Source organism: Oncorhynchus tshawytscha, unplaced genomic scaffold (assembly GCF_018296145.1).
Source record: "Oncorhynchus tshawytscha isolate Ot180627B unplaced genomic scaffold, Otsh_v2.0 Un_contig_4324_pilon_pilon, whole genome shotgun sequence".
Classification (NCBI taxonomy): domain Eukaryota; kingdom Metazoa; phylum Chordata; class Actinopteri; order Salmoniformes; family Salmonidae; genus Oncorhynchus; species Oncorhynchus tshawytscha.
This window is the reverse complement of record NW_024609799.1, coordinates 74,386-94,108: the sequence shown is the minus strand read 5'-3', so window position 1 is coordinate 94,108 and position 19,723 is coordinate 74,386. Positions and strand designations below refer to the sequence as shown.

Here is a 19,723-nt window from a genome sequence, read left to right as displayed (position 1 = left end):
TTGTGTTCGACCAGCCTTCTGACACCCATTCACGAGAGAATATCGCGCTCTAGAGACAACGCGTTGAACGTTATTTTAATTCTACCGCGGCAGCAGTTCTATTCGTTTCGTTTGCAGTTTTTAGGAAAATATTATTTATCTCTGAGTCTGAACTGTACTGTACCCACTTGTATGGACTGTACAGGTTACCCGAGAAGGTCAGGGTCAGTGTGTTCAACTCAGCGCGAAGGACAGAATATTTTAAGTAAACGCTGGGTCAAGCGACGCAGAAAGGAACGGACCAATCAGGACGCTCGTTGGGATGCGTCGGTCAGCGGCTGTGCGTCGTCATTGCGCGGCAAGTTGGCAGAGTTTCCAGAGTTCATTCCGCTCGCGCCAGGGAAGCAGCGAGAAGGCGGAAGTCGAGCTGGCTGCCTCAACTCTCTTCCAGCGATGGAGCAGGGGGAGTAGGGACCGAGAACCGCCGAAACACCGGATAACCTCCTCCAAACAGTCGCTACGGGGGGACGCGGAGACCTCCCTCAGTGAGTACGGTCTGTCTAAAGTATTCCCAGTGAGTACGGTCTGTCTAAAGTATACAAAGCCAGGCATAATAAAGTAACGGATAATTTCAATTGACAAGCAGTCTGGAGGCGGATTTATCAATGCTATCCAATAAGCTAGCCCCTAATGCTGAAGTTGTTTTGCACAAGCTAGCAAGGAGCTTGCTAAAAGAGGAATATACTTTCCGAAACTATTTCCGACCTTCTCTGACTTTTTCCAGAGTTTCCATTGATTGACAGTCATCCAGCCTTTGACGTAGCTCCTACATGTATCATAGCTAGACCTTGATCATGACTCTGTTCCGTTCCTTTACACACAGGAGTAATTGGACGAAGGCGTCTACAGTGGAGGTTTGTTATTAATAAGAGATCAGACGTTCGGTCTGAACATTAACACGCATTGCTTGCGGTACGGTTTTGGAAGCATAACCTTTCATATAAGCGAGACATACTTTTCTCAAAACAAAAGGTTAAATTGAAACGCACATTTTTATAGGGTTAGGGTTGGTGTTCCCACAAGGTCATATCTCCATGTTACAGCTGTTTACGGAAGACAGACGGAGGAATGCGACATGCTAATTGGCTGTCTCGCGTGCTCTGAACACCTGTGTGTAACAGAAGGCCGACAGAAACATGTTGTCACTGAAAGATACTGTCAGCTGCGACTGTGATGAAGCCGGTTAAAACAGTGTACAGTAAGTGTATATCGTATGTGTTTTCCATTTGGGAAATGATTTTGTGATATGAAAGTACAGGGCTTTATGTTTCTAGAACCGTATCGCAATTGAGAATCGATTGACGTTTAGATGGGAGTATTTGGCTGTTTTGGCTGCGGAGATGGTCTACCTCTGAAAATAGCATACGGTCCTTGGACATTAAAGGAGTGAAGGTATCAAAGCTAACTAGTAGCTAGATACGCATTTGGTCAGTCTGCTAGTTTGACAGTCATTCGTTTTGCCCCAAGATTACTGGGGTGTAATCATTACACCGATTCCTATAGCAAAACGTTTAGTCTGCTGCAAAACGTTTTGCAACAGAAACCCTTTACTCCATAGAGATGAATGACTCATCTTTGTATCTGATAAGTTATAGCGTCTGTGACAGAATGAGCAGTGCCATTGAAGCTAAAGCTAACTCCATTTTAAAGTACAGTAAAACTTCAATTAATAGGGTATCCCGGGCATATATTTGCTTGACATTTGTTGAGTGTTTTCGTGCTTGCAAGTTAGTCCTCAGTGACAATGTCCATGTTAACAGTTTATATCCACGATGAGTCCTCTATCGATCTCTGGTTTACTCCAAATGGAACACGCAAACAAGAGTTTGTATTGGACCAATTTGGGTAGGTCCATTCCTGTTTACTTCCTTTTTCTCTGTTTGCTTCCGTTTGGTTCTTAAACAGTTTCCATAATGAATACACCCCTTGTAGTCTGGCCTGATTTCTGTCTCCACCTCTCTTCCTGTCTTCGTGGCCATGATGTCTTGTTGAAGGGACCTAGGGGTGTATCAGGGGTGTCTGCTGGTTTTGTTATTTCCTTTCGATGTTTCCGATTCAAGACGTAGATGACCAGGTGATGGGAATCCATAACATGAGTGACATGTATAGGGGACAGACAGTTCAACATAGAGGGGTCATGCAGTTGGGACATTGATCCTGCTTGGTAGTATATTTGCTGTCAACTAACATCAACCAGTTTGAATCTAGGAAAACCAGTTTAAATGAACACAAACTGGTTTGAGGCTAGTTTGATCTGATTTAGGAGATTTTCATTTGGTTTTAGCTCCCAATACTGTCATCAATATCCCATAGGTATCCCAAGCTGGGCACTAATACCATCTGATTGATTTAGTGAAGGGGAGTCCAACTCATTCCATGGAGGGCCCAGTGTCGGCTGGTTCATCTCCTTTCACCTTGTGTCCAGTTAAGACCTGGACAACCAGGTGAGGGGAGTCCCTAACTAATCAATGGCCTTAATTGATCAGTCAAATACAAGGGAGGAGCGAAAACCATCAGACACTCGGCCCTCCGTGGAATGTGTTTGACGTGTACCCTACTTTTGACCTGGTAGTGCACTATATAGGGAATAGGGTGCCATTTGAGACACAGAACCTGTGTTATAACAGCCTATTAGCACATGATGAAAAGTGATTAAATCACCATAAAACAGTGGTGGTTTTGCCTCTTCTGTGTTGTTTACTTATGGGTTAGCGCTTCGTTCTTTTGTGCTCCAGTCAATCAAACATCGTTACCTCATTTACCTGTATTAGGTTACATCACCTGGCTGCATCACAAATGACACCTTATTCCCTATGTAGTGCTCTACTTCTGAACAGGGCACTATGGTAAATTAGAGTACAATATAGGGAATAGGGTTCCGTTTGGGAAACATTATTGCAGTTCTACCTCTCCTCTCACTGGCTAGAGAGAGAGGGAGGGACGGAGAGAGGGGGAGGGAGGGACGGAGAGAGGGGGGGAGGGACGGAGAGAGGGGGGGGGACGGAGAGAGGGGGGGGAGGGAGGGAGGAGAGAGGGGGGGGGGGAGGGAGGAGGAGGGGGAGGGAGGAGGAGGGGGGAGGGGAGGGAGGGAAGGGGGGGGGGAGGGGGAGGGAAGGGGGGAGGAGGGGGGGGGGAGGAGGAGAGGGGAGGGGGGAGGGAGAGGGGGGGAGGAGGAGAGGGGGAGGGAGGGAGGGAGAGAGGGGGGGGGGGGAGGGAGAGGGGGGAGGAGGGGGGGGGGGAGAGGAGGGAGAGGGGGGGGAGGAGGGGGGAGGGGGAGGAGGAGGGAGAGGGGGGGGGAGGAGGAGAGGGAGAGGGGGGAGGAGAGGGAGGGGGGAGGAGGAGGAGAGAGAGAGGGGGAGGAGGAGGGAGGGGGGGGAGGAGAGAGAGAGGGAGGGGGGGGGGAGAGGGGGAGAGGGGAGGGGGGGAAGGAGGGGGGGAGGGGGGGGGGAGAGAGGAGGGAGGGGGGGAGAGGAGAGGGGGAGGGAGGGGAGGGGGGGAAGGGGAGAGAGAGGGAGGGGGAGGAGAGGGGGGAGGGGGGGAGGGGGGGGGGAGGGAGGGAGAGGAGGGGAGGGAGGGGGGGAGGGGGGAGGGAGAGAGAGGGGGGGGGAGGGAGAGGGGGAGGGGGGGGGGAGGGAGAGAGAGGGGGGGGGGGGAGGGAGAGGGGGAGGAGGGGGGAGGAGGGAGAGGGGGGGGAGGGAGGGGATAGGGGAGGAGGGGGAAGAGGGAACTCAGGGAGAGGGGGGGGGAGGAGGGAGAGGGAGAGGGGGGGGGAGAGAGGAGGGGGGAGAGGGGGGAGGAGAGAGAGGAGGGGGGAGCCTGTTGGAGGGGAGAGGAGGAGGAGAGGAATAGGGGGCTGGAGGAGAGGGAGGGGGGGGAGGAATAGAGAGAGAGGGAGGGGGGAAGGAGAGGGAGGGCTCAGAGGGAGAAGGGAGGGGAATATGGAGAGAGGAGAGGGGGGAATGTGCCTGTTGATGAGGAGAGAGAAGGAGAGGGGAGGAGAGAGGGAGGAGAGAGGGAGGGGGAAGGAGAGAGGAGGAGAGAGGAGGGGAGGGAATAGAGGGAGGGGGAAGGAGAGAGGAAGGAGAGAGGGAGGAGGGAGAGAGGAAGGAGAGAGGGAGGAGAGGAGAGAGGAAGGAGATATGCCTGGGAGGGGGAGGAGAAGGAGAGAGGGAGGGGGGAGGAGGAGAGATGGGGGGCTGAGTGCTCAGGGGGAAGGAGAGAGGGGGGAGGAGAGAGGAGGAGAGGAGGGAGGGGGAGGAGTGCTCAGAGAGGGGGAAGGAGAGAGGGAGGTTGAGAGGGGAGGAGGGAGGAGAGAGGAAGGAATAGAGGGAGGGGGGGGAAGGAGAGGGGAGGGGGGCTGAGGCTCAGAGGGGGGGAAGGAGAGAGAGATGGGGGGAAGGCTCAGAGGGAGGGGGGAAGGAGTTGCTGGGCTCAGAGGGGGGGGGGAAGGAGAGAGCTGATGAGAGGAGGAGAGAATATGCCTGGGGGAGTGCTCAGGGAGGAGAGAGGAGAGAGGGGGCTCAGGGGAGGGGAGGAGGAATATGCCTGTTGATGAGTGCTCAGGGGAAGGAGAGGAATATGGAATATGGGGAGGGGGAGTGCTCAGAGAGAGAGGGGATATGCCTGTTGCTGAGAGAGAGAGAAGGAGAGGAGAGGAGGGGGGGAGGACAGAGAGAGAGGGGGAGGGAGAGGGGGAGGAGTTGCTGAGAAGGAGAGAGGGAAGGAATATGGGGGGAGGGAGGGAGGGAAGGAGAGAGGGGGAGGGGGGGGAGGGGAGTGAGAGAGAGGAGGGGGAGGGACGGGGAATAGTCTGGCTGGAGGGAGAGGGAGGGGGGAATAGGGTTGCTGAGGGACAGAGAGGGGGGGGAGAGAGGGCCTGGGGGGAGTGAGAGAGAGGGGAGGGAGGGAGATATGGACTGGGGTGCTCAGAGGGAGGAGAGGGGGATGGGGAGGGCTCAGAGAGGGAGGGACAAGGGAGAGGGGGAGAGGGAGGGAGGGATACAAGGACAGAGAGAGGAAGAGATGGAACTCACTTGCTGGATGAGTGGGCGGTTGAAGAAAGGGATGTGTGCTCAGAGGAGAAGGAGAGGAATATGCCTGTTGCTGAGTGCTCAGAGAGGAGAGGAATATGCCTGTTGCTGAGTGCTCAGAGAGGAGGAGGAGAGGAATATGCCTGTTGCTGAGTGCTCAGAGGAGAAGGAGAGGAATATGTCTGTTGCTGAGTGCTCAGAGAGGAGAAGGAGAGGAATATGCCTGTTGCTGAGTGCTCAGAGAGGAGGAGAGGAATATGCCTGTTGCTGAGTGCTCAGAGAGGAGGAGAGGAATATGCCTGTTGCTGAGTGCTCAGAGAGGAGAGGAATATGTCTGTTGCTGAGTGCTCAGAGAGGAGGAGGAGAGGAATATGCCTGTTGCTGAGTGCTCAATATGTCTGTTGCTGAGTGCTCAGAGAGGAGGAGGAGGTTGCTGAGTGCTCAGAGAGGAGGAAGTGCTCAGAGAGGAGAGGAGAGGAATATGTCTGTTGCTGAGTGCTCAGAGAGGAGGAGGAGGAATATGTCTGTTGCTGAGTGCTCAGAGAGGAGAGGAATATGTCTGTTGCTGAGTGCTCAGAGAGGAGGAGGAGGAGGAGAGGAATATGTCTGTTGCTGAGTGGGCAGAGAGGAGGAGGAGAGGAATATGTCTGTTGCTGAGTGCTCAGAGAGGAGGAGGAGAGGAATATGTCTGTTGCTGAGTGCTCAGAGAGGAGGAGGAGAGGAATATGTCTGTTGCTGAGTGCTCAGAGAGGAGGAGGAGAAATGGTGAATAACGGAACACAGCTGGATCTGAGAGGGGAAGAGATCACTGCACCTCACAGCTGGATCTGAGAGGGGAAGAGATCACTACACCTCACAGCTGGATCTGAGAGGGAAAGAGATCACTGCACCTCACAGCTGGATCTGAGAGGGGAAGAGATCACTACACCTCACAGCTGGATCTGAGAGGGGAAGAGATCACTGCACCTCACAGCTGGTTTCTGTGGCAGCAGGTTTGGGTTTATACATGCAGTGGTGATTTGATGAGTGACTGCCTGAGTGAGAGTGTGTTTGTGTTAGAGAGGCACATGGTTTTCATTGGTCTCTCCTGTGTTAGTCTCTTGTGGTCGGCAGTAAGTCCTCAGACTGGCTGATAACCTCATGATGATACATCCTACTCTCCTTACCTACACAGATAACCTGTTGACATCATTTTCTTTTTAAACCTTTATTTAACTAGGCAAGACAGTTAAGAACAAATTCTTATTTACAATGACGGCCTACTCCGGCAAACCCGGACGATGCTGGGCCAATTGTGCGCCGCCCTATGGGACTCCCAATCACGGCCAGATGTGATACAGCCCGGAATAGAACTAGTATCTGTCTGTAGTGATGCGGTGCCTTAGACCGCTGCACCACTCAGGAGCCCTAACTGAAGTGGAACAGAACCAGTGTTTATGTAACAGATTTTCTTTCCAAAATGGTTCCCTATTCCCTACATAGTGCACTGCTTTTCAACCCTATGGCCCCTGGTCAAAAAAAGTGCCTTAAACAGGAAATATGGTGCCGTTTTGGACACAGTCTCTCCTAGACCAGAGGCAGATAGCATCTAGGGAGACGCCACTCCACGGTAGTTGGTTCCACTTACAGAGCAAATGTGTGTTTCCCTGGGTTCAAATACTATTTAAAATCATTTCAAATACACGATCTGGGCTTGATTGAGCTTGCCTGGCACAGTGGAACCAATAGAATAGTTGCAGGCGGTCAAACCCCACCCATCTGGAACTCCAACATGTTAGAGAGCAAACGCTAAAAGTCTTTGAAATATTTCAAATAGTATTTGAACCCTGGTGCGCATTCTACAGTATTGTAGTGTCTAGCCCTTGCTGCCTGTCTTGAAGCATTACGTGACTCAGTAGTACAAGTGAGTGGGTGCATAACTGTGACAGAGGAACAACGGAACTAGTACCTACCTGTCCTCTACCTTTTAAGTCTGTTGCCCCTAGCAACCATGATGCAAGACTCGCAGAGAACATGTCATCTTGTCTGTAGCAGTACTGTACCACACAGACACAGAGCCCTCTCCAGTTTCAACTGGAAGGCACCTGTTCCCTCTCCTCCACCCAGCCATGACACCCTATTCCCTACACAGAGCCTTATGGGACCATGTCAACAGTCAGGTACCACACCTGTGTTCAGGTAGGGAGAAGTTGCCCCTAGATGCTGTTGTTGGGTCAGTTTGGCATTTTCCCTACTTCTAGTTAAAGATAGGACTGTGGTAGGTGAAGCTGATTCTAGATCTGTACCTAGTGGTAAACTACACCCAGAAGCACTGGTAGCCCAGGGTCGTATTCATTAGTGCAAACATGTTGCAACAGGAAATGTAATGAAAGGAAACTGAGATTCTTTCCTATTGGATAAGTTCAGTTTCTGTCTGTTTTCTTTCATTTAGTGTCTAGTGAATACGACCCAGTCCTGGGGAGCCTTGTCCAGTCACTAGCTGGTTTAGTGAATACGACCCAGTCCTGGGGAGCCTTGTCCAGTCACTAGCTGGTTTAGTGAATACGACCCAGTCCTGGGGACCCTTGTCCAGTCACTAGCTGGTTTAGTGAATACGACCCAGTCCTGGGGACCCTTGTCCAGTCACTAGCTGGTTTAGTAAATACGACCCAGTCCTGGGGACCCTTGTCCAGTCACTAGCTGGTTTAGTGAATACGACCCAGTCCTGGGGACCCTTGTCCAGTCACTAGCTGGTTTAGTGAATACGACCCAGTCCTGGGGACCCTTGTCCAGTCACTAGCTGGTTTAGTAAATACGACCCAGTCCTGGGGACCCTTGTCCAGTCACTAGCTGGTGTACGACCCAGTCCTGGGGAGCCTTGTTCAGTCACTAGCTGGTTTAGTGAATACGACCCAGTCCTGGGGAGCCTTGTCCAGTCACTAGCTGGTTTAGTGAATACGACCCAGTCCTGGGGAGCCTTGTCCAGTCACTAGCTGGTTTAGTGAATACGACCCAGTCCTGGGGAGCCTTGTCCAGTCACTAGCTGGTTTAGTGAATACGACCCAGTCCTGGGGAGCCTTGTCCAGTCACTAGCTGGTTTAGTGAATACGACCCAGTCCTGGGGAGCCTTGTCCAGTCACTAGCTGGTTTAGTGAATAGCTGGTTTAGTGACCCAGTCCTGGGGAGCCTTGTCCAGTCACTAGCTGGTTTAGTGAATACGACCCAGTCCTGGGGAGCCTTGTCCAGTCACTAGCTGGTGTGAATACGACCCAGTCCTGGGGAGTCTTGTCCAGTTACTAGCTGGTTTAGTGAATACGACCCAGTCCCGGGGAGCCTTGTCCAGTCACTAGCTGGTTTAGTGAATACGACCCAGTCCTGGGGAGCCTTGTCCAGTCACTAGCTGGTTTAGTGAATACGACCCAGTCCTGGGGAGCCTTGTCCAGTCACTAGCTGGTTTAGTGAATACGACCCAGTCCTGGGGAGCCTTGTCCAGTCACTAGCTGGTTTAGTGTCTAGTGAATACGACACAGTCCTGGGGAGCCTTGTCCAGTCACTAGCTGGTTTAGTGTCTAGTGAATACGACACAGTCCTGGGGAGCCTTGTCCAGTCACTAGCTGGTTTAGTGTCTAGTGAATACGACCCAGTCCTGGGGAGCCTTGTCCAGTCACTAGCTGGTTTAGTGTCTAGTGAATACGACCCAGTCCTGGGGAGCCTTGTCCAGTCACTAGCTGGTTTGCATCTAATTTGCTGACAGATCTTCATGCAAATATAAAAAAGTCTGCGTAAGAAAAACATTTGATAATTTTCCCAACAGTGGGGTTTCCTCCAAACAGACCTGTTTGGAGGAAACATTTTTAACTTACATTTCTCTTTGATACATGAAAACCTAAAGTTCAATGTGTTACCATCACATGTTCCCCTCCGCGTGTTCTCTAGCCACAGCTGTCACATGCAGTGTGGGTAGGCTGCCGACATTATGATGTTACTATGGACAAGAACAAGAGTTGTTTTATTAGTCCAGCAGCAGTGAAGCATCAATCATCACCAGAATCAAACCCTTGATATTTATTGAAAGGAGCATCAAGCTCATCACTGTGCACTTTCTCCCCACTGTGAAGTTCATTATAACTTATTTAATCTGTAGCCTAATAAACTGCATGCTGTCCTGAGTCGTAGTGGGAGGACCACACACACCATCTCATCACGTGACTCCATGTTTACTTCCATATGATGTATAATAAACCAATATTTACTGATAAAGGCATTTCCACCACCATCTCTCACATAATACATTTTACAGGCACAAAAACATCCACCATGTCGAACGAACAAATTATCTCTCGGAATTAATGCAATTGTACAGAAGCGACCTGTTTCCATCTCAGCTGTCGTGATTTAATTTTCATTTTTATAAGGGATGACTGTTGGTTGAAACGTGGTTAGTGGAATGGATATTTTGACTAATTCTCAGCACCAGGCTGCAGTGTAACAATAAACAGTGGACAATATAATGAATGAACAACAATGAACAATGAAATGAACATTTGCCCTCTTCCCTTTTCCAATTCTCTTTCCCCTTTTACCCACTGTATCTCTGTCCATCTCTCTCTGTCCATCTCTCTCTCTCTCTCTCTGTCCATCTCTCTTTCTCTCTCTGTCCATCTCTCTCTCTCTCTCTGTCCATCTCTCTCCCTCTCTCTCCATCTCTCTCTCTCTCTCTGTCCATCTCTCTCTCTCTCTCTCTGTCCATCTCTCTCTCTCTCTCTCTGTCCATCTCTCTCTCTCCATCCATCTCTCTCTCTCTCTCTCTCTCTCCATCTCTCTCTCCATCTCTCTCTCTCTGTCCATCTCTCTCTCTCTCTCTGTCCATCTCTCTCTCTCTCTGTCCATCTCCATCTCTCTCTCTCTCCATCTCTCTCTCTCTCTCTCTCTCATCCATCTCTCTCTCTCTGTCCATCTCTCTCTCTCTCTGTCCATCTCTCTCTCTCTCTCTCTCTCTCTCTCTCTGTCCATCTCTCTCTCTCCATCCATCTCTCTCTCTCTCCATCTCTCTCCATCTCCATCTCTCTCTCTCTCTGTCCATCTCTCTCTCTCTCTCTCTCTCCATCTCTCTCTCTCTCTCTCTGTCCTCTCTCTCTCTGTCCATCTCTCTCTCCTCTCTCTCTCTCTCTCCATCTCCTGTATCTCTCTCTCTCTGTCCATCTCTCTCTCTCTGTCCATCTCTCTCTCCATCTCTCCTCTCTCTCTCTCTGTCCATCTCTCTCTCTCTCTCTGTCCATCTCTCTCTCTCTGTCCATCTCTCTCTCTCTCTCTCTGTCCATCTCTCTCCTCTCCATCTCTCTGTCCTCTCTCCATCTCCATCTCTCTCTCTGTCTCTCTGTCCATCTCTCTCTCTCTCTCTCTGTCCATCTCTCTCTCTCTCTCTGTCCATCTCTCTCTCCATCTCTGTCCATCTCTCTCTCTCTCTCTCTCCATCTCTCTCTCTCTCCAATCTCTCTCTCTCTCTCTCTCTGCAGTCTCTCTCTCTCTCTCTGTCTTTGGAATCTCTCTCTCTCTCTGTCCATCTCTCTCTCTCTCTCTCTCCATCTCTCTCTCTCTCTGTCCATCTCTCTCTCTCTCTCTGTCCATCTCTCTCTCTCTCTGTCCATCTCTCTCTCTCTCTGTCCATCTCTCTCTCTCTCCATCTCTCTCTCTCTCTGTCCATCTCTCTCTGTCCATCTCTCTCTCTCTCTCTCTCTCTCTCTCTGTCCATCTCTCTCTCTCTCTCTGTCCATCTCTCTCTCTCTCTCTCTCTCTCTCTCTCTCTGTCCATCTCTCTCTCTCTCTCTCTCTCTCTGTCCATCTCTCTCTCTCTCTCTCTCTGTCCATCTCTCTCTCTCTCTTCCATCTCTCTCTCTCTCTCCATCTCTCTCTCTCTCTCTCTCTGTCCATCTCTCTCTCCATCTCTTCCATCTCTCTCTCTCTCTCTCTGTCCATCTCTCTCTCTCTCTCTCTCTCTGTCCATCTCTCTCTCTCTGTCCATCTCTCTGTGATCTCTCTCTCTCTCTGTCCATCTCTCTCTGTCCATCTCTGATCTCTCTCTCTCTCTGTCCTCTCTCCATCTCTCTCTCTCTCTGTCCATCTCTCTCTCTCTCCACTCTCTCTCTCTCTCTCCATCTCTCTCTCTCTCCATCTCTCTCTCTCTGTCCATCTCTCTCTCTGTCCATCTCTCTCTGTCTCTGATCTCAGAGCTCTCTCTCTCTCTCTCCATCTCTCTCTCTCTCTCTGTCCATCTCTCTCTCTCTCTCTCCATCTCTCTCTCTCTCTCTCTCTGTCCATCTCTCTCTGTCCATCTCTCTCTCTCTCTCTGCAGATCCATCTCTCTCTCTCTCTCTGTCCATCTCTCTCTCTCTCTGTCCATCTCTCTCTCTCTCTCTGTCCATCTCTCTCTCTCTCTCTCTCTGTCCATCTCTCTCTCTCTCTGTCCATCTCTCTCTCTCTCTCTCTCTCTCTGTCCATCTCTCTCTCTCTCTGTCCATCTCTCTCTCTCTCTCTCTCTCTCTGTCCATCTCTCTCTCTCTGTCCATCTCTCTTGCCCCTCTTTCCCCACCCTCCCAGCTCCCTCTCCCTCCCCCATGTCCATTATCTCAGGGTATAATTCAGAGCCGGAACGTGGTGGTCCTGATGATTCCAGTTCCATGAATTCCCTACGGATCTCTGTGCGAGGCCTTCCTGCCCTGGCCTTCATGGCCGGCGCCACCTCTGACCCCCGCTTCCGCCTAAAATGGAGGGCCATCACCGTGGCAACACTCATTGCCCTCGCCCTGCTGTTCTACCTGCACCAGACGACGGTGGTCGGAACTGGCGGCAATGACGTCTTCGCCGTCTCCTCTGACCGCTTCCATCACCACGGTAACGGGGCGCAAAGCTGGTGGGCGAACAATGACAATGAAATAAACAATAATGGTAACCGTCAACCGGTGGCTGCAGTGGGAAACAACGGCGGCGTCATTGGAATAATAAACAGTACAACGACACATATCCTCTCAGTCCCCCGGAGAGGATGGCGTCCGGGAGCATCCGGTACCGTATTGGGGTGATCGCAGACTTGGACACGGCCTCAATGAGCACCAAGGTATTTAAATCATGCTTAAAAACCCACATTTCAGCTTTATCCGTAATTAGGCTGTTCTTTATTTTTTAAATCTTTTTCAATTTATTACATTTTATATAAAACATTTATTATTTTTATTATAAATCTCCCCAATTTCGTGGTATCCAATTGGTAGTTAGTCTTGTCTCATCACGGCCTTAGACCACAGCTAGCAGTGTGATGCAGAGCCTTAGACCACAGCTAGCAGTGTGATGCAGAGCCTTAGACCACAGCTAGCAGTGTGATGCAGAGCCTTAGACCACAGCTAGCAGAGCCTTAGACCACAGCTAGCAGAGCCTTAGACCACAGCTAGCAGTGTGATGCAGAGCCTTAGACCACAGCTAGCAGTGTGGTGCAGAGCCTTAGACCACAGCTAGCAGTGTGATGCAGAGCCTTAGACCACAGCTAGCAGAGCCTTAGACCACAGCTAGCAGAGCCTTAGACCACAGCTAGCAGTGTGATGCAGACCACAGCTAGCAGTGTGGTGCAGCCTTAGACCACAGCTAGCAGTGTGATGCAGAGCCTGCTAGTGTGATGCAGAGTCTTAGACCACAGCTAGCAGTGTGATGCAGAGCCCTTAGACCACAGCTAGCAGTGTGATGCAGAGCCTTAGACCACAGCTAGCAGTGTGATGCAGAGCCTTAGACCACAGCTAGCAGTGTGATGCAGAGCCTTAGACCACAGCTAGCAGTGTGATGCAGAGCCTTAGACCACAGCTAGCAGTGTGATGCAGAGCCTTAGACCACAGCTAGCAGTGTGATGCAGAGCCTTAGACCACAGCTAGCAGAGCCTTAGACCACAGCTAGCAGAGCCCTTAGACCACAGCTAGCAGTGCCTTAGCAGAGCCTTAGACCACAGCTAGCAGTGTGATGCAGAGCCTTAGACCACAGCTAGCAGTGTGATTCAGAGCCTTAGACCACAGCTAGCAGAGCCTTAGACCACAGCTAGCAGAGCCTTAGACCACAGCTAGCAGAGCCTTAGACCACAGCTAGCAGAGCCTTAGACCACAGCTAGCAGAGCCTTAGACCACAGCTAGCAGAGCCTTAGACCACAGCTAGCAGAGCCTTAGACCACAGCTAGCAGAGCCTTAGACCACAGCTAGCAGAGCCTTAGACCACAGCTAGCAGAGCCTTAGACCACAGCTAGCAGAGCCTTAGACCACAGCTAGCAGAGCCTTAGACCACAGCTAGCAGAGCCTTAGACCACAGCTAGCAGAGCCTTAGACCACAGCTAGCAGAGCCTTAGACCACAGCTAGCAGAGCCTTGACCACAGCTAGCAGAGCCTTAGACCACAGCTAGCAGAGCCTTAGACCACAGCTAGCAGAGCCTTAGACCACAGCTAGCAGAGCCTTAGACCACAGCTAGCAGAGTGATTCAGAGCTAGCAGAGCCTTAGACCACAGCTAGCAGAGCCTTAGACCACAGCTAGCAGAGCCTTAGACCACAGCTAGCAGAGCCTTAGACCACAGCTAGCAGAGCCTTAGACCACAGCTAGCAGAGCCTTAGACCACAGCTAGCAGAGCCTTAGACCACAGCTAGCAGAGTGATTCAGAGCCTTAGACCACAGCTAGCAGAGTGATTCAGAGCCTTAGACCACAGCTAGCAGAGTGATTCAGAGCCTTAGACCACAGCTAGCAGTGTGATTCAGAGCCTTAGACCACAGCTAGCAGAGCCTTAGACCACAGCTAGCAGTGTGATTCAGAGCCTTAGACCACAGCTAGCAGAGTGATTCAGAGCCTTAGACCACAGCTAGCAGAGTGATTCAGAGCCTTAGACCACAGCTAGCAGTGTGATTCAGAGCCTTAGACCACAGCTAGCAGAGCCTTAGACCACAGCTAGCAGTGTGATTCAGAGCCTTAGACCACAGCTAGCAGTGTGATTCAGAGCCTTAGACCACAGCTAGCAGTGTGATTCAGAGCCTTAGACCACAGCTAGCAGTGTGATTCAGAGCCTTAGACCACAGCTAGCAGTGTGATTCAGAGCCTTAGACCACAGCTAGCAGAGCCTTAGACCACAGCTAGCAGAGCCTTAGACCACAGCTAGCAGTGTGATTCAGAGCCTGACCACAGCTAGCAGAGCCTTAGACCACAGCTAGCAGTGTGATTCAGAGCCTTAGACCACAGCTAGCAGAGCCACAGCTAGCAGTGTGACCACCAGCTAGCAGTGTGATTCAGAGCCTTAGACCACAGCTAGCAGTGTGATTCAGAGCCTTAGACCACAGCTAGCAGTGTGATTCAGAGCCTTAGACCACAGCTAGCAGAGCCTTAGACCACAGCTAGCAGTGTGATTCAGAGCCTTAGACCACAGCTAGCAGAGCCTTTCAGACCACAGCTAGCAGAGCCTTAGACCACAGCTAGCAGTGTGATTCAGAGCCTTAGACCACAGCTAGCAGATTCAGAGCCTTAGACCACAGCTAGCAGTGTGATTCAGAGCCTTAGACCACAGCTAGCAGTGTGATTCAGAGCCAGTTAGACCACAGCTAGCAGAGCCTTAGACCACAGCTAGCAGTGTGATTCAGAGCCTTAGACCACAGCTAGCAGTGTGATTCAGAGCCTTAGACCACAGCTAGCAGAGCCTTAGACCACAGCTAGCAGTGTGATTCAGAGCCTTAGACCACAGCTAGCAGAGCCTTAGACAGCTGCAGAGCCTTAGATTCAGAGCCTTAGACCACAGCTAGCAGTGACACAGCTGATTCAGAGCCTTAGACCACAGCTAGCAGAGCCTTAGACCACAGCTAGCAGAGCCTTAGACCACAGCTAGCAGAGCCTTAGACCACAGCTAGCAGTGTGATTCAGAGCCTTAGACAGCTAGCAGTGTGACAGCTTAGACACAGCTAGCAGAGCCTGATTCAGAGCCTTAGACCACAGCTAGCAGTGTGATTCAGAGCCTTAGACCACAGCTAGCAGTGTGATGCAGAGCCTTAGACCACAGCTAGCAGTGTGATGCCTTAGAGCCTTAGACCACAGCTAGCAGAGCCTTAGACCACAGCTAGCAGTGTGATTCAGAGCCTTAGACCACAGCTAGCAGTGTGATTCAGAGCCTTAGACCACAGCTAGCAGAGCCTTAGACCACAGCTAGCAGAGCCTTAGACCACAGCTCCACTCGGGAGGCCCATGTGTTCTTTTATTCATCAGTTTGCTTTATTTCTTTGAACTGTTTTACTCTGAAGCGTGTGGTTTTTTTAAGTGTACTCAATAGAAAATGTGATTGGATTTGATGTTAATTCAACAAGCTTATTTTATTTTAAGGAGCAGACTTGTTTAGCTACATCAGGGATTAATACAGTATTTCTTAATTTATCTTATTTTAGGAGTAGAATAAACTATTGATCTTCTGTCCTGTAGGGTCAGACGTGGTTCAGCTACATGCTAAAATAAACTATTGATCTCATGTCCTGTAGGGTCAGACGTGGTTTAGCTACATGCTAAAATAAACTATTGATCTCATGTCCTGTAGGGTCAGACGTGGTTCAGCTACATGCTAAAATAAGGTATTGATCTTTTGTCCTGTAGGGTCAGACGTGGTTCAGCGTCATGCGGAGGGGCCACCTGGTGGTGTCTGAGAGTGGGGACAGAGTGGAGGTGGAGTGGGACGCAGACAGCCTGACCCTGGAGAGCCACCTGGCTGAGAAGGGACGAGGTGGTTTTAGTTACTGTGGTTCCATCTAAAATGGCACTCTCTTCCCTCTTTAGTGCACCACTTAGTAGTGCAGAAAACAGCGAATAGGGTGCCATTTGGGACGCGGACCGTGTTGTACCATTTATTCAAATGGCTTCAAAGCTTCTTTTTTTTATATCAGCATTTGTCACAAACTGCTTTTAAAGCTGCAATATGTCACTTTTTGGGGCGACTTGACCAAATTCACATAGAAATGCGTGTTATAGATCTGTAGTTCTCATTGAAAGCAAGTCTAAGAAGCAGTAGATCTGTCCTGTGTGCGCTATTTCTATGCTTCCTGTTCTTAAGTTTTAGATTCTCTACGCTATACCTGCATTTTGTCACAACTATTAGAATTGTAGCAACCAGGAAATGGCGGAGTGATTTCTGCATAGTGCGTCTTTACAGTAACCCAGCCTAGAACCCAAAGACGAAGCAGAAGAGGAGAATGGTTTAAACCAGGGGTTCTCAGACCTCTCAGGGACACCCAAGTCGTTCCATGTTTTTAATGTACTACAGAGCTAGGACCGCTGATTCAACTCATCATCAAACCGTCAACTAGGGGAATCAGGTGAGCTAGTTCTACAATGGAATTGTGAAATGTCCGAGGTTCTACGAGGAGAGGTTTGAAAGCCACTGGTTTAAACCACTGTGTTGTGTTCTCTTTGCCTGGCTGCCAGACCACTCTGATTCTGCTCTCTTGCCAACTCCTTATGGAACTGTCTTGCTTTGTAAGGAGTGGCTTGAGGGCAGAGACGGACTGGCAGCCAGGCTAGTATCACATAACAGTAGTTGGAATGTGTTCTCCTTTCTTCTGTCGTATGAGAAGAATAAATCTCCAGAAAGTAGTCATACTCCGTGACTTATTCCACATTTTATTGTGTTACAGCCTGAATTCAACAGATGTATGTTTTTCCTCTCACCCATCTACACACAATACCCCGTAATGACAAAGTGAAAACATTTATTGAAAATTAAATCCAGAAATATCTTATTTACATAAGTATTCACACCCTTGAGTCAATACATGTTAGAATAATCTTTGGTAGCGATTACAGCGGTGAGTCTTTCTGGTGAAGTTTCTAAGAGCTGTGCACAACTGGATTGTACAATCTTTGCTTTCTTCATTTTAAAATTCTTCAAGCTCTGTCAAATTGGTTGTTGATCATTGCTAGACAACCAAGTCTTGCCATCGATTTTTAAGTAGATTTAATTCAAAACTGTAACTCGGCCACTCAGGAACATTAACTGTCTTCTTGGTAAGCAACTCCAGTGTAGATTTGGCCTTGTGTTTTAGGTTATTGTCCTGCTGAAAGATGAATTAATCTGCCAGTGTCTGTTGGAAAGCAGACGGAACCAGGTTTTCCTCTAGGATGTTGCCTGTGCTTAGCTCTATTCCATTTCTTGTTTATCCTGAAAAACAACTCTGTCTTTAACAATTACATGCATACCCATAACATGATGCAGACACCACTATGCTTAAAAATATGTAGAGTGGTACTCTGTAATGTATTGGATTACAGACACTTTGTATTCAGGACAAAAAGTGAATTGCTTTGCCACATGTTTAGCAGTATTACTTGTATTGTTGCAAACAGGATGCATGTTTTGGAATATTTTTTTATTCTGTACAGCCTTCCTTCTTTTCACTCTGTCCATTAGGTTAGTATTGTTGAGTAACTACAATGTTGTTGATCCATCCTGAGTTTTCTTCTATCACAGCCATTAAACTCTGCACCTGTTTTAAAGTCACCATTGGCCTCATGGTGAAATCCGCGAGCGGTTTCCTTCCTCTCCGGAGTTAGGAAGGATGCCTTTATCTTTGTAGTAAAAATGTCTAAAAACATTATTCCACTTTGACATTATGAGGTATTGTGTGTAGGCCAGTGACAAAACAATCTCAATTGAATCCATGTTAAATTCAGGCTGTAACACAACAAATGGGAAGAGTGAATACTTTCTGTACTTAACATTAATGAAGACTGTGCTGCGCTGGGTGCATCGTATTGACCGGCTGGTCGTCGTATTGACGGGCTGGTCGTCGTATTGACGGGCTGGTCGTCGTATTGACGGGCTGGTCGCCGTATTGACGGGCTGATCATTGTACCCCCAGGTATGGAGCTGTCGGAGCTGGTTGCATTCAACGGTCACCTGTACAGTGTGGACGACCGTACAGGAGTTGTCTACAGGATAGAGGGGAACCAGGCGGTACCCTGGGTTATACTGACTGATGGAGACGGGTCTGTCTCAAAAGGTCTGTGTGTGTGTGTGTGTGTGTGTGTGGGGGGGTCTGGGTAAAGAGTGGATCACCAGGACCATACTGTAATAACCTCTAACCCTTGACCTCTGTGTAGGGTTCAAGGCGGAGTGGCTGGCGGTGAAGGATGAGTGCCTCTACGTGGGTGGTCTGGGTAAAGAGTGGACGACCACTACCGGAGAGTTCATCAACGACAACCCCCAATGGATCAAGGTGGTGGGTTACCGCGGCAACGTGCAACACGAGAACTGGGTGCCGCGTTACAACGCCCTGCGCAGCGCAGCCGGCATTCAACCTCCAGGTGAGGGGGGGGGAGTCTAATACACCTGTCTTTAATCCTCTTGGTTCCTGGAAGAATGTATGACACACCCTTTATTCTTTGTGTCACGCTAACGCTCTCTGTTCCTCTGAAGATGTCACTTTCTATTGTCTTTCTCCGAGGCGACCTGATGCACCAAGTCAGTTGTGTGGAAAAACACTCCCTCGATCATCTCACCATCTCTGTCAACTGGGTTAATCTCACACTTTCTCTCTCATGTATCTCTCTTTCTCCCTCCAGGTTACCTGATCCATGAGTCTGCAGCGTGGTCCGACCGCCTCCAGCGCTGGTTCTTCCTCCCCCGCCGCGCCAGCTCCGAACGCTACGATGAGATCGCCGACGAGCACCGCGCCACCAACCTCCTCCTCTCCTCCCCCTCGGACTTCCGCGAAATCACTGTGGGGCACGCTGGACCCCTCCACCCAACGCACGGTTTCTCCTCGTTCAAGTTTGTACCGGACACCGACGATCAGATCGTACTAGCGTTGAAGTCGGAGGAGGACGCAGGGAAGATAGCGACGTACATCCTGGCCTTTACTTTAGACGGGAGGATGTTACTGCCAGAGACGAAGATAGGAGACCTGAAGTATGAAGGACTGGAGTTCATTTAAAATGGATGGGGAGGAAAGAGAGGAGGGATCCTTAGGAGAGACTGGAGGGTTGATTTTTAGAACTTACCAACATCACCTACCTGTGGCCTGACACACCTGTGAAGTAGTGTGATGAGGTAGGAGGACTCTGTTCCAGGAAGGGTTACGGTCCCAGTCATCACCAACAAGGTTGTCCAGAGAAACGACTAGTGTTTGGTGACAGACACCCTAAGATTCTTCACAGGGCAACTTCCTGCCCCCCCAAAGGACTCTGGGTAATGTAGTCCACTAAGTTTGGGTTTAAACAGACAGCCCAATTCTGATGTTTATACCAATCACATCAGGTCTGACTGGTCAAAATAATTGGCTGCATCTCTAAACGCAGCCTAAGAAGATCTATGGTTGAACAGCGGTCAGACGCTCACAGGGCTGTGTTCAGTAGGCACAAATCGGAAAGAAACGTTTTAAAACTGAGCATTCATTACCTGAAGTTTTCCGTTATAATGTATTTATCTTTTTACGTTTGTGCCTTCTGAAGAGGACCCTTGTTAACACTAACTCACAAATGCAAAACTTAGATGACGTTGGGTTGTCAACATTTGCCATATGTTGAACAGACTACATGATCTTCTTACACCAGCTGTTATGTTAATAACTTGTTTTCTCTCTTCCTTTTAAAACAGAACACCTCAGATTAAAATGTTCATTCTGGTTCAAAGAG

General features: G+C 49.8%; 1 protein-coding gene across 1 annotated transcript; it reads left to right on the top strand.

The window, feature by feature from the left end:
- Positions 1-609: 609 nt before the first annotated feature.
- On the top strand, positions 610-19,714 carry cant1b (calcium activated nucleotidase 1b). Its single transcript, XM_042318285.1, has 7 exons — positions 610-1,237; positions 11,646-11,958; positions 12,018-12,162; positions 15,692-15,818; positions 17,950-18,090; positions 18,191-18,394; positions 18,653-19,714. Exons 1-7 carry the CDS (start codon positions 1,213-1,215, stop codon positions 19,021-19,023), a joined length of 1,326 nt encoding a protein of 441 aa, XP_042174219.1. The 5' UTR covers positions 610-1,212; the 3' UTR covers positions 19,024-19,714.
- The last annotated feature ends 9 nt before the right edge of the window (positions 19,715-19,723 follow it).